The sequence below is a fragment of the Tympanuchus pallidicinctus genome, unplaced genomic scaffold (genome assembly GCF_026119805.1).
Source record: "Tympanuchus pallidicinctus isolate F22 unplaced genomic scaffold, pur_lepc_1.0 scaffold7, whole genome shotgun sequence".
Taxonomy (NCBI): domain Eukaryota; kingdom Metazoa; phylum Chordata; class Aves; order Galliformes; family Phasianidae; genus Tympanuchus; species Tympanuchus pallidicinctus.
Window position 1 is genome coordinate 13,737,259 of NW_026294791.1, and position 15,233 is coordinate 13,752,491.

Genomic DNA, 15,233 nt, shown 5'->3' on the forward strand with positions numbered 1-15,233 from the left:
AAAGCACTGCATGAGTTAACTGAGGGATACTGTGGCAAAAAAAACTCTCATCACAGCTGTCACTGGAGCTGAAATAACTGACAGATTTTCTAAGTTTCCAATCCAGCAAAGTACTGCAAGCAAGGCTTGGTCCTGATATGAGTAGTCTTTGATCAAGTAAGTAGTTTATAGGAAGGATGTAGAATGAACCTCAGGATTGAGGAAAAAGAGAACATTACAGAGGAATCAATACCAGATGAACATAGTTAGGAACACTGCACAGAGGTGCATTGGGTGCTGTCACTCTGTCAAACCACTTTGAGTTGGTTTATATAATTTCAAGTCCTCACCAGAGAACAGTTTGGCACTGATAGAAGCTCTGCTTCTGCAGATGAAAAATGCAACTACTTCCTACAGCATACACATCACCAGCTTTCAAAGATGGAAAAAACTATTTAGTGGAGATCAGAAGCCCCTGTGAAGCTTGTTGCTGAGAATGAAATTCACAATGCTTTTGGAGTGCCCTGTCATCACCTCCTCTTCCTTTTCCATACTGAGCACAAGCTGTGCTTTCCATCCATGCTCACTTTCTTCTTAAATGCAGCATGGGACTCAGTGGTACAGCTACCCAGTCCATGTCAATCATGACATATTGATAGCACTGACAGCTCTCACTCAGCAGTCATATACACCATAAAACAGCAATTGAATCAAAGAAGCAAATTCAATGTTGTCATAAGGACAGAAGCACCCAGTTCTGCTAACTGAATAATTAAAAAACAGAATCTTACTTTGTTTTTATACTCTATCAGTTTGATATCAACTTCAGAAAGAACAGTATCAACTTAATGGGACTTCTCTCTGCATGCCTTTCTTTACACTAAAAGGAACTCTGCTGAATGGTAGTGAGTTTTTTGGCTGGTATAAAATAACATATAAAACAAAACATAATAAACAGAATCTTCAGCAATTTTCATCACATACACCTAGGGCCATATGGTGGTAATCACACCACTCCTGCTGAGCATGCTTGTTCAACATGGTAGATGGAGGTCATCTGAACAGCTGAGCACAGCTGAGTGCAGGACTGGAGAATGGAATCACAGTTTCCAGTAGAAGACCATAAGCAATTTAAAATTGGAAACTCCTGGACAGCAAAATAATAAGGTTGCAGCAGAAAACAAAGGACTTGGCATTGCAAATATACCACAGGAAATATGTGAACTTTGATAATGTGTATTTGGCAGATTGGTGTTTACTCTCAGCTGTAGAAACATATGTTAACTAGAGGACAGCTTTAATTTACCATTGTCCAAAAATATCATGGATTAGAAGCAGTTGATTTCCCTTCAAAACAACAACAACAAAAAAATCAGACCTCACAAAACCTACATCATATCTGTATGTCAAGCTAACACCAATTTTATCAAATACCTTTATGTGTTCCTGCCCTTTTTTAACCCTGAGAGAGCTGCTATCAGTACCCAGCAATGAGCCTCATCAGGTTAAGCATCCTTCATTTCCAAATAGAGTTACTGCTTGGATTTTGCAGCATCTCAAAGCAATAATTGGAAACAGTGGGAAAAAAAAATTAGTATTTTTCAACTGAGTAAAGCTATGGAGTGAATCACAGGTATATTTACATTGGCAGTAGAAACCATAATAAGTATTAGAAGCTTTACCTGTCTCCCTTTAGGTCCTCTTTTTCCATGGAAGCCTGGAATGCCCTGAGAAAGAAATTATCCATCATAACCAGGTTTTTGTTTGTTTGCTTGTTTGTTTCTTCTTCTTCTTCTTCTTCTTCTTCGTCAGTTTAAATTCAAGTATTTAAGGCTGACTTTTGATTGGAAAAGACAGCCTGAGAAGAGGCACAATTAAAAAACAATCAGCCAAAACATAGTTTTATTGTGGGCATTGTGAGGCAACTGACAATTTCTTCAATGAAAAATAATCATGGGCCTCAGCAGTCCTAAGAACAATTCAAATAATAATAAATAATTATTCATATGATTTCCTAAACCTCCATTTTGCTTTTAGGCAAACTCAAGTAGTTTGACCTTGTGCATTTTTCACCATTTTGACATATGTGATCATCTAAACATTAATGCTTCCTTGATGTTCCATCATACCTACCCTTTCTCCTTCAGATCCTCTTTGTCCTGCCACCCCTGGAGGTCCAATGAAACCCTAAATAAATAAGAACAATTAATGATTACGGGATTGCTTTCCACCAGAACTGCTTATCCATCAGTGTTGGCAAACTGGATTAAAGATCTATGGATTAAACCCAGGCTTGTTTGAAATTACCACTGAAACTCAACTGACATCAACATGACCAGGATTTACTCTCCAGCTAACAGCAAGAATAATTCCCTATTATATAGGTACTGAATAACTTAACAAAGAAGTATGGACATAGTGTTCCAGTAATTTAGGCTTGTAGAGACTTAATTATAATACATAAAACATGAAAAAGCCTATGAAATTAGATTTCTCTCTGAAATGCAGCAGAGATGTTCCTTATTTTCAACAACTTTGTCTGACTTTTCCAATATGCAAGCATACTAGAAAGTTTATCTTGTCACAAGCAGAATGTCCTCCTTAAAGGGCTGTCACAGCGTATTTCTCTCCCAGTTTTCTCTTAGGATGTCAGAAGCAGATACTCTTGTACAATTATGTGGAGATAGAAACATGCTTTTGGAATGGTGATTTATAAAAAAAGTACAAGTGAAAATGCATTAAAAGATTCAAACCAAGATTGAAACAGTTAATAGTTAAGAAAACAAAAACCCCTTGTTTTCATCCATCTCTCTAGCTGTCTGAGTATAATGTAATTTAAAAATTTCTTTTCTTTTGTGCCACCTCCATGGCACACTCATATATCTCAGCAAACTACGCCATTTTTGTTGCAAGCTGTCTGTAGAGTTTGTATAAAGAGCTTAGTCTTGAGACCTTGAGTCTTGAGGTGTTCTTCCCTCAAATTACTTATAATGCTAAACACTGGTCATTTTTGCCTTGTGTCAGCAGACAATCAGTAATTTTTCCGGAAGCAACTGCAATCACTTAATGCCTTAATGCCGAGAGGAGAATGAGACAAAAGGCAATTAGAATTTGAGCAAAAATAAAGTGAAGAAACAAAGAGATACAATCCCTGAGGGTGCGATATCTGTTGGCACTTGATCCTGACAAACTCATTTTTTCCGTCACTGTAATGAAAACTGACATCAAAATTAAAAAAAAAAAACAACAAAAAAACAAAAAAAAAAAACAACAAAAAACCAACAAACCAACAAACCAGATTAGTATCTAAAAAGCTATTGTAGGTAAATGCTTTTAGTAATCTCATTTAAAAAAACAGGTAAGAACAAATCTACAGTAAGCTTTAATAGATGCATGAGAACACAGCAAACTACTCAGCAACCTGTACAACACAAGGTCTTATACAGTGTTTATGTGGCAAGAGTATTTCCCTTCATCAACTCCTGAAGCTATTGCAGATTGTAATTGCCAGATACATCCACCTTTTTGGTAGCTTCCATCATGGAAGTAATGCTTCAGGCAGAAAATGTCCACTTCTCATTCTCAGCCCTCACATCCCCACATTCATTATTGCTTTACTTTTCTTGCCCATATGCATTCCAAATGAGAGGAAGAGCAATAACAGGAGATTACTCACCATAGCAAACAATGTAATATTATTATTTTGAAATAAACACTCACTTTTTTCTCACTTGTGAATTGGGCATATAACTGTCAGGAATGAGTACAACTCCTCAACCTTTATTGCATACACTGTGTGTGAAAAAAGACACACATACCAAAATGCTTGATATTCTTACTTACCCTTGCACCTTTAGGGCCTGGGTTACCTTCTGGTCCAGCTGAGCCCTAATAAAAAAAAACAGATACGTGAGTTGTGATTTGTTTAAGTAAACAGATATGCTTTGTTTGAAAAATATATATATGTATTTGTCAACTATGTCAAAATGATCAGGACTGATGAGGATATTATCAACCGGTGTGCTGGGACCATGTTCAGAAAGGTCTCATTAATTCATAGCTGAATCTTAGTGCTTGAAGTTTCCTTTATGTTACAATTATTTCTGCTTGGAATAAACTTTTTCCAGACTGATCTGGCTTTATGTTGACAAAATTTCACAGGGGTTTTCATAAGCTTTTACATTTGGACACAATTCAATTTATTTTCAAGCTAATGTCATAATAGTGCATGTAGTCAAAATGTTCTAAGTATTTTATGTAATTCAATACAAAAATGTTATCATCCATTACTATGTGAACTATTGTAATGGAATATTTAAATACACAGTCATCACAAACCTAACCCAATAAACCAGTATTTGTCAATTTCACTCTTTAAGACAGCATAAAAACACAAAGTTAGTAACTGAATTTGACTCACATACCTTTTTATAGGGAAAACAGTGAATATTTCCTACTTTGTCTTATTTGTATTACTGGACTGAGGTATGCGTTACCTTACATTAAAAAATAATTCAGTATTTATGTATGCGCCTGTGTTTATAAAAATCTCTTTTATGGTTTGCTGGTTCTTCTTGTCAATTAACATATTTTTTCCCATCTTGTAAAATATTCTGTTTCCCTAAAAGGCTGAAGAAATAGTTTCAGCAATGAAGTAAATACACTAGGGCAAATCAGGAGGAACTATACAGCAATAAGCAGTCTCCTATTCCGCCTGAATTTAAAATGTGAAGTCAAAACACAGAACCCCTTGTGGTTCTGTGAGCTACAACATTAAGACATTAGATATAGTGATGTGTGTGCACTGGAAAGGTATAGCATTATGACTATAGCATAGGATGTGAGCCAATATGTAATATTCTTAGTGGTCTCAGAAGAGCTAGATGTGGTACTTTTGAAAAGAACAAATAAAAAGAACCAAACTACCAAGACATTAGCATAGTTACTGCACCTGCCTGCCAGGGTAACCAACTGCCCCAACATTGCCAGCCATTCCTGGAACTCCCTAAACAGAGAAGAAGGAAAAAAAAAAAAAAAAAGCAAAATAAAACAAAGACAAAAACAAGCAAACGAACAAAAAACCAAAACCAAACCAAACAAACAAACAAAAAAAACAAACAGAAAACAAGCTTAATGTCAGGTTTAGAGTTGTACATTTCATTATATGTAAGTAACTCCATCAACATCAGTTATACATCCCTAAAAAAGCATTACAAGAGTAGTGCTAGTCTTTGTGGGAAAAAAAGACAGTATACCACTTACTTTCATAACAAAAATATATATGCAACTTATGGAAGTAATTGAGGAGGACTGTAGGAGACAGGTTCTTACAGTTGCAAGTAACTGCACTGGTCATAGCTATATATCAACAAATATGTGTTAAAACTTTCATTAAAGAAGAATGAAAGCCCTTATGAAGTCACCTTTCCACCTTCTTCCTCCGAGTTGAACCCAAATGTCAATTGTTGTTGTTTTACTACTCAGCATCTGCACAGCTTACTGTTTTTTGAAAAAGATGCTTTCCTGCAATGATACCACATACTGTGGTTCCATCACAAGGACATGAGAAGCTCCACCTAGGTCTGCTCACTTAGCTTGCTTTTACGAAAGCCCAGTCCGTAATCTGGACAATATCCTAGTCTCAACTTTCCACCCACTGTCATATGCCAGTGTTACTATAGCAATGGCTCAGGACACCCTCTCTGAGCTCTTCACAGCTGATTTATGGGAAACAACAGCAACAGGAACCAGAACTCAAAAATGCAGAGACTTTCCCTGGAGGAAAGGCAATTCTGGGTAAGGGCCTGGTATCCTGGTCTAGCTGTGGTGTCCCTGTTCATTGCAGGCGAGCTGGACTAGATGGCCTTCATAGATCCCTTCCAACTCCAAGGATTCTATGATTCTATTAAAAACAGGTTGCTGTATTTTTTGTTTCAGTGTTCTGCCACCTGTTTTCAACTGGAAGCAATTAATCTTCTTACAGATGTTCTGCTGTGGAGCTAGTATCCACTGTCTTCTATTTTGGCTCAGAGGGAACTTACAAAAACATGTATGAAAAATCTCAAAATGTGGTGGAATTTTTGCATTTTCAGCCTCCTTTTAAAATTCTGCTGCCAGCTATTCAAGGAGCTCAACAATTCACAAATTCAGAGGAATATCTACCTTTTCTTTAAAAGCTTCTAAAAACTATAGGCATGGTTAAGTGCTACAAATGACTACTTGTCTAACTTAACATCTTCTCCAGCCAAGTCTGAAAATGGCAGCACTAAGAACTACTTGCAAATCTACATGCTTCCCCCAGAAATGCTTTGTTAAAGGAAAAGTCAGAGAGTTTTCTAAGCAATAACAAAGGAAGACCTTCACAGCAGTAGTATGAAAACACTGAGGTATCACACAGCTGCACATTGCCAATTTTCACATTCTTGAATTGAACTGAACTTCAAAAAGAACTCATGCTTGACTGCGCAAATAGCAAGCAGAATTATTTTTCAATGCAGGTTGCACCTTTTTCCCTCCATGGAAACTAGCATGGAAACTTCCCCACTAACTCCTTAAAGTTTGAGACACTATTGTCCTACAGTTAACAGTGAATTTTTCTCTCACTGCAACCATCTACTACAGCCATCACAGTAAAATGTCTTTGGGTCTGTAACAAAAATCACCACTCACTGCGAAAAAATTTATGGAAAGAGCATATTACTGTTATGCATGATACTTATGGTTGTTTGTTTTTTTTTAAATCTCTTTTCCAGTGTCTGTCTTCTGTTATTGTTGTCATTTCCTTCTGATTGTTGCCCAGAAGGGAAATCATGGTTCCACTTATTCTGCTGCTAGGTGCCTTGCTCTTGATAACACTACATATTCAGCAATTATTTGCTGCAAAAAGGTTGAACTACATGGAGGTGAGAAAAGGCACTGAATAAACACTTCATTTGCAACATACTAGAAGACTAAAAGTGCAATAAATTAGTAGACTGCTTGGGAGAATCTAAACAGTAGCTCTAAAATTTCACAATTTCTGCCAAGCTAGCATGGTAGTTGAAGATAAATAAGTTGGTCTTTTCTGTTTCATCTAGGCCATTCTTCACCACACTGATCATTATGCAATCTGAACCCTTAAGCAGTTGGCAATTTACACTGATTGCCTGTACTGAGTATTCATATTGAATTATGCATTCTTCCATCATGAAATGCTCATCTAAAGAGTACGGTCAACTGTGTTTTCTTTACTTACCTGCTCACCCCGTGGCCCTTGAAGTCCCATAAAACCTTTATGACCCTGCAGGTAGAGAAACAGACTATATAAATATAGTTAAAAAAAAAAAACAAACAGACTTCTTCTTCCCACTCCAGTTTCCCATTATCAAGAAAAAAAACACGTTATCCAAATGTGTTTCATCCCAGACATCCTCAAGGAAGGAGCACCTTGCAAGACACAGTATTTCTTTTATAAAAAAATAACTTAGAATAAATTCTAGCCCTTACAGAATTCCTACCAGTGGAGAGAATAGCCTGCTTCTCATCCCAGAAATCTTTCTTGTGGTGCTGGAATCATGAAACTGTCAAACTTTAATCATTTCAACCATTATTTAGCTCTTAAAGGAAAATAAAAAATTAAAAATACACCTAGAACATTCTATCCACGTCACTACACCTGAAATAGAAACCTTCTTGGTCTTTACACTCACCTAAGCAAGCTGACCTGTATGTGCATGATCATGCATAGGCCAAGTATTTGTTCTGCACATTTCTTTCAGAGGTACTGGAAATAAACATGTTCCCAAAAACTGCAGCTTAAAAAAAAACAAAACAACAACAACAAAAAACCCCACAGAATACTCCTTATTCTGCATAAAAATCTATCACAAAACTGGTTTTTAAGATGGTGATTGAATAGTAGGAGTGTCTTGGGTGACACGGAAGATCTGGCTGCATTGGGCTATGACGTTCTTAGCCAGTACAGCTCTAAAGTGATGCAACAGACCCACAATAAGGAATTCTGCAACTCATTTCAGAGAGCCAGGCATCCTCACATTTTGGATAAGCTTCTGTTGAACCAAAAGTGTGCTGCTGTATTGAATTAGTCATTATATACAAGATTAAAGAACAGGATAACTTCACTCAGTGATAATTTTAGGTAATAGAAGAAAATTACAAGTTAGGCAATTTTTCTGTTATAGGATTGTTTAAGTAATTTTGTTCCAAAAGAAAGATATTCCTTAAGAAACCCAAAGGCCTCCTTTTTTCTAAACTCAAAGCAGGTGTCCTTTCATTTTGCTAATCACACATGGGATATTGCCGCTTTGCAAAGTTATAAGGCATTGTGGTTTCAATCCTGTCCTGTAACTTGACTCAAGTAATTTTGATGTTATCTCACATCTGAGAAAGCAGCTCAGCACTGCTGTTGAAAAAAAAAAAAATGTTAAATCTGTAATTGATAACCTGGATAAACCTGCTAATCTGATTGTGGATTAACAAATTGCTACAAAATATTCTGATTTTGTAATCTGAGAGCAGAAATTCTTATCAAACTAATAAACAGAACTAAAGATGCCAGTGTAAGTCAGTAACACACATCTAATTGTGTCTCAGAAGGCCATAAATTTTGTTAAATCCCCATTATGTATTTCATGAACGTTGCCAATTTCAGAATTTCGTCCTCTTCTTCTGATTAAATGACCAAATGAAATAGGTGTTGCTGGAAGAAATATCTCAAAAATCAATAATTTCAGTTTTTCCATTTCACAAGGGAAGTGATGCTATACATGCAGTCACTCACAGAAAAGTCTGTCACAATCCAGTTTTAAAGTGGGTGGGTTTAGCAGAAAAGACTGCTGCATGGAGAAATTCAAAAGAAGGAAGACAAGGAACTATGGGATGAAGAAGGGCTGACCTGTGTGCATCTGTCTATGCCAAAGCATCTTCTGCCTGAGGAAAATTGCAGTGAACTCTTTAAAATAAGAGTACACATTCTTATTCAGAGTTAGCACAGTCTTAATTCACTTAAAGTCATTTAAGTGTTTGAAAATGAAGCTAAGGGCCCAGAGTAAGTGATGTCTGCACATAGGAGAACATCCTTACGCTGATAGATCTCCACCCCATTTACCCAGCTGTCAGAGGCAACTACCTGCCTGTCTGCAGAGGTAAAGCAGGCCCTTCTTCTCGAGGGAAGAGAATGAGGGGATTTCCATCCTTGCAAAGTCTCCAGACTACTATAAGGAAAGTTTTTCAAGGGCTGATTTTAAGATTACACTGTCAGAGATGGCTTAAGATAAGATTTGTGCTTTGGAAACAGAATTCTCTGCAAACTAACTCTGAAGTTCCAGCCACCATTTCTCTGCTTCGAAGATGCCTGAAAATCAAGCTCTCAAAACACTCATGAGCATGCAATTCTCTGTGCTTATTCTAGAACAAATTCAGAACACAGCAACAAAATCCTTATCCTGAACAGAGCAAAGCTTGGTTTTGCAGCTTGTGTTACAGAAAAGAGAAATGTCATGTTTACATGCAGACACAAAGATACGTACTCTGACATATGCTGTGTAATGAAAAAGGTCTATCAAAATTATCTGTTCACAAAGTCCTGATTGTTAACATACTTTTGTTTTACTATCTCACAACAAAAACAAACAAAAAACTATAGTCTCAGCTTCACAGAAAGAAATACACCAATTTCTAGTTATAATCCAAAGCAGCAGTTTATCTACATTTTTGTAATGCACTGAGCACTTCAAAAACTTTTTTTTTATTTTTTTTAAAATGAATCTTTTTAAGAAACACTTCTAACATGATCTACTGAACTTATTCAGAAAAGAACCGGAAGCATACAGCTTCTCAAAAATTACTCAGGTCAAAGAAGTGAAAAGAATATACAACATTGCCTCAAATTTCCACAACATATTTTTGTATAAGCTCCAAAAAACATTGGGCGAAGTCCAGAAGCAGAAAAATTTTGAGTAGAAAATTTGTTAAACAGAACATAATCCACAGGCACAGCCGAGGCAGTCCTGTCCAGCGGAGGGCAGCAGGCATTGCCGTACACCCAGAGCAGCTCCATGGCCACCATTACCGCACTTAGTTAGGAGTGGATACCGCGTTTGCAGAACAAAAAGCAAACCCTGGACTTCATTGTTTCTGGAAGACGCTAACAAAAATCAGTATGAAAAAAGTAATTTTCATGAAAATAACACAAACTTGTATTACATCATTAAAAGAAAGTCTGAAAGTATAGTAGACTCATTTGCTATCAATTACTTTTAAGAAACTGCTTATGTCAACATGAGCCATCTTTGAAAAAATCAATTTTTGACACTATTAATTCTCATTAAGATTTTCTTATATTCCTTTTTTAAGTGGAAGAGAAAATATATCAGAAATAAGTTATTTGCTCAACACTACGTCAATTACCATTAACACCGAGCTACAGAACAAAAACGGAAGTACTTGTTTTTTATCCTGCAGTTTATTCTTGTATCTAGATGACTTCACAGCTATTTCTACTTACATTCCCTTGAAAATAATTTCCAAGATCACAATGAACTGACAGAAAATTACCAGTATGACAGCACGTTTACCGATTTATACATATTGAAAAGTGATGCAACTAATTCTGAATTTGTCATTAAAATATTAAGCATGAAGTACTTTTATTGTTTACAGGTTCAGTGCTGTCCAAAACCTGGTGCTCTTGCAATGCGGGTCAGGCAGAAGTTAAACATGGTTCTGATTAGTGTCTGACGTTTACAACATGCAAACAGAGCGTAAAGTTTCCAGTGATCAAGTGATCCCAGTTCTTCACTGAGTCTCTACCCTCAGATAAGGAATGAATTCTTGTGGCAGGAAGAGAGCGTGATGGCCATGAGATTTTCATTTCCTTGCCCCTAAGTATCAGTCTTGTAATCCAAAACAAGTGACTGCTTCCTATATAAAGAGCTTTAAAACAAAAACTACTTTGTTTTCTAACCATAAACCTGAGGAAAGAAGAAAGCATAATACTTAGGGAATCTCAAGGCTGCTCAAGTTCAAGTGAGTAACAAAATCTATCAATGTCCAGACTTATTGGTTAGGTCTCAGAAGGGGGGATGCAAATTCTTGTTGCAGCTACATGTTTGCCCAGTTCAAGAACTGAGACCACATGTGTTTGGCCAAGTAAGTTTCCACACTCCTCCTGGCATTACTTCAGTGACAGCTTCCTTTTCTGGTCACACATTCATTGTTTCTGTCAATTCTAGAAATGAATTAGTAGATGGTATATACATATATTTTTTATTCTCAAGACAATGTCAAATGAAGATGTCTTATAACACTGAACACGAGTTTTGTTGCAAAACCATTTCATCTTTAATTCATGAACAAGCAAGCCTCTAAGTAATACTTCTCCTTTATATGTCAAGGTAAGACTGTGAATAGCAGAGCCCATCTTCCTAACAATTTATTCCATCCTTTTGATGGACACTTTACAACTGCCTTTAATGTTACATACTATAAATTCCACTATTTTATCTGTTTTCCATTTCACTTTCCATACACTTGCAAAGCAGAAATGTCTTACTAAAGTACAGTATATAAGAACACTTTTTCTCCAGCTTTGTTGCTCATTTTTGCCAGTTTGTCTATAATACAGCCTAACTAGAGCAGCCTACTAGACATGCCAGATATTCTCTCCTTCCTCATAAACTGCATTTACTCCCTCTTTTTTTTATTTTTTTATTTTTTAAGATCGTCTCATTTTCTCTAGTGACATCATTCCGTTTTCTTTTCCAAAACTGTTTGCCTTCTGCCTTCCTGTATGCATAGGACTGCTGTAATTTTTACGCTTTTATTAATGCAGAATATTGTATCTGACTTTTTCACACCAAAAAAAAAAAACAATAGCACCCAAAATTGGAACTTATTTCACTAGGCTTCTATTTAGCAATTTAGGCAAGCATTTGGAAAAGTAGTAAAACAATGCAGAGGTACTACCAGCAAAAGAACACATGATCTCACAGAGTTTTTTGTATACTGCAAAGTACACAACGTAGGAAGAATAAGCAAAAGACTGAAAATTGAATACAATCAATCTTAAAATGGCTGTAACTTGCAGGCAAACCTATACAACCAGAAGGTGCATGCCATGCCTGCCACAATTTGTTTGCTTAGTATTTGAGAGAAAGTTTTGCACTGATGGACTTCTGACCTTATATATTTGACAGTACCAGTAGTAAGCAAAGCTCATATACTTTCTATTCTTTCTTCTTTCTGGCTGTAGCATTGAGCCAGAAGGGGCTATGTGAAATAGGAAACAGGAACTTACCTTCTGGCCTTTCATCCCTGGTGGTCCTGAAAAGCCTATTGGGCCTGGATCACCCTGTACAACAACAGTTAGAATCAATGTTGCATTGGACCACAGCACTGGGCTACCAACATGTAGCAAGCCATATCTTCTCTCCAACATTTGGTACAAAAAAGATGATGATTATTATTATTTTTAAATTGGGCACAGGTTATTTTTTCTTAAATTAAAAAAACTTGAGAAGGTTATATTTCCTCAAGTGCTGCCAACTGGTAACAGGGCTTAATTTAAGAACTCAAAACAGTGAGAACTAAAAAAATGCCTAATCTGATATTTGTTGATTACAGATGCATGCTATATATATTTAGGCATAGCTCATACTTATATGTGGGTGAGATTTAGACTGTTCAATACTATATCATGGCAGTTTGGGTTCCTGCCAATGAATATGTCTTGAGTTTCAAGGGGACAGGTATAGCCCATGACACTGGTTAAGCTGCCAGAAGTACAAGCTGACTAGCTTAAAATAATGTTGCAATTTCTGCAAAAGCAGCATTAAGTTTCTTATTGGTGCATCAATTGAAATATTTCTGAATTCTGCTCAGTAGTTCTTTAACACTGAAAATACATATTTAAGAATGTTAGGGTTTGATAAAAACAAATGTTAATTAATTAATTGCATATTTTACATATGCAACAGCAGTTAGTAAACAAGTTATTAGCTAATGATTGACTCATTGTGGATAGACCAAGTTCTGGACTTCTAACTCTTTTTACTCAGCATAAACATTCCATAATTGAGCTACCAACAAATATTCCTAATAAAATTTTGCATAAATACAAGTGATTCTAAGAATGGAAACACATTAGAATGCCAGTAAATGTTTAGCAGTATCACTTTCATTTAAAATTTTCATATGTAAGCATCAGTAGATTTGTTATATAAAAATAGTCACAAGCTAAAAGCCCACAATTTCTATGAAGAATCAAATGAAGTATCTATGTATTTCATATATGTATATATATATATATATATATATATATATATAAAACTATTTTGCAGACAGTGAACAACTGCTTACTTGGCTACAGAAGTTTACAAGGATCTAGGTGAAAAAGTATCAAATGTGAGGGCAAATCTTAGCATCAAGAGTCTGACTAACTACAATGAAAACTGACTAACTGCAACATTGTAAAGAACGATGAGTGCATTTGTCAGATTTTGTCTGTCTGTACTAATGCACAATACTAAAGAAAACAGGAATCAGTACTTTGTCATTCTCCCAAATAAAATAAAATACATAATTATGTTTCATCTTTGGGTAGTATTTCCTGTTTACCTGTGGTTCATTACATCACCTATATCTCCACTGATCAGTCTCTCAGAAGAGTCAAAACACATCAGAAGTGCAATGCACACAAAGCATTGCCTTGTTTAATGGTCACACGAGTTATAACAAGGCTTCAACATTTTTCAATAATTAAGTGTTACCTTTTCTCCACGTTTTGCCTGTCCTGGGGAGAACCCTGGGTCCCCTTTAGGGCCCTATTGCAGAGAAATTAAGCTTATTAATATCAACAGGGAAGAGACTTTTTAAATTATATATGTGGAAGCATATGTTTTTACTGTTGTAGCAAGAGAAAAGGAAATATATATATACTATCTGTATCAGCAAAAAAGTTACCAGACAAAAAACTGCAGTGAATCATGGCAAAATGCAATAAATCACACTAAAAGGAGATCTGTTTTCTAAATTCTATGTCACAACGTTCGATTACAAGTTTTCATTTACAAATTGTCTAGGGATACAGATATGTCAGTGTGCATATATTCACAATTATAACTGAATATAAATGCTGTTTCGTACTTTACCAATAAAATTTCCGTATATCAAACTAACACAAAATGAATATCAGCAGAGAATGCTGCTATCCCAATTTCCAATGCAACTATATTTTCAATTCCTTTGCATAGTAGGCCTGTTTATTACTGTTCACTTGTACCAAAAGCTTAGCTTTCCTTATCACAGACTGGCACATCCCAACAAAGCTATGTAATTATATCATTTATACATTTATCTATATATCCATTATAGTGATTGCTAAGTTTTTATCTCTATCCCAAATCTCTAGCTCTCCCAACGAGCCGCTTTCAGCAACCACTTTTATTCTCATAGGCATCCCCAGGAGACTATCTACGAGATTAATACATTCTTAAACCAACACTTGGAAAGGGTTCTTCTGAAGCACTCCCTCTAAGCAGAACACGTAGAGTTAAACTGGAGTGTCAGGCCACAAAGAACACAGTTCTTCAGCATGGTAAGAGATATCTGAGTATTTTTCAGCAATTTGTTTGCATTTTGGAAGGCAAATTATTACATTCCTTGAACAAATCCAGTTCGTCTTCTGCTTCCATTTTCCAATGGAAAGCTGGCACATTAAACTAAGAGTGGAAATAAAATTGTGATCAGCTCTTGACTAGTTAAAATAATAATGAAAAAATAAACTGAAAACCTGCCCATTCTTATGCACCAGTTGTTGATGAACACTTAGCCACGGACCAAGATGCAAAGATAAAAATAAAGCACATTGTTATTTAATATATGTAACATTACAGTGTAGTTAGAATGGTGCCGAAATCTACAAGACAGATTTTCCTGAACTAATCCTTTTTCCAGAGAGCCAGAAATGCAGCCAAGCTTTATGAATACTTTTTAATTACTTTAACATCCCTACCAATCATTTACCAGGAATTAAATGCTGAGGTTGCTCAGCTATTGGTGGGAACTGTTTGCACGTGTTCAGGGATGGAATCTGGTACTCTGAGAAAATCAACTGAAACACTGAGAAGGATATGAACTAACATCGTTCCATGCCTCAAACCAGTGCATAAGGATGCTTCAACACAAAAGGGAAAAATGCATGAATTTCAAAGCTGCATTAAGTCAGTGACAGAATATTGTTGCAACTTATCTACATG

At 36.0% G+C, this 15,233-nt stretch overlaps 1 protein-coding gene across 3 annotated transcripts in view; it reads right to left on the reverse strand.

Annotated features, from left to right (window-relative positions):
* The window catches only part of COL24A1 (collagen type XXIV alpha 1 chain), a 146,343-nt gene that overhangs the window by 79,128 nt on the left and 51,982 nt on the right, over nt 1-15,233 (reverse strand). For all 3 annotated transcript variants that reach the window (XM_052665912.1, XM_052665913.1, XM_052665911.1), the window contains exons 6-12: nt 13,746-13,799; nt 12,275-12,328; nt 7,214-7,258; nt 4,931-4,984; nt 3,823-3,867; nt 2,113-2,166; nt 1,662-1,706 (exon numbers count right to left, since the gene is read on the reverse strand). In XM_052665912.1, coding sequence (XP_052521872.1) covers nt 1,662-1,706; nt 2,113-2,166; nt 3,823-3,867; nt 4,931-4,984; nt 7,214-7,258; nt 12,275-12,328; nt 13,746-13,799 — 351 coding nt within the window. The remainder of the gene's footprint in view (nt 1-1,661; nt 1,707-2,112; nt 2,167-3,822; nt 3,868-4,930; nt 4,985-7,213; nt 7,259-12,274; nt 12,329-13,745; nt 13,800-15,233) is intronic.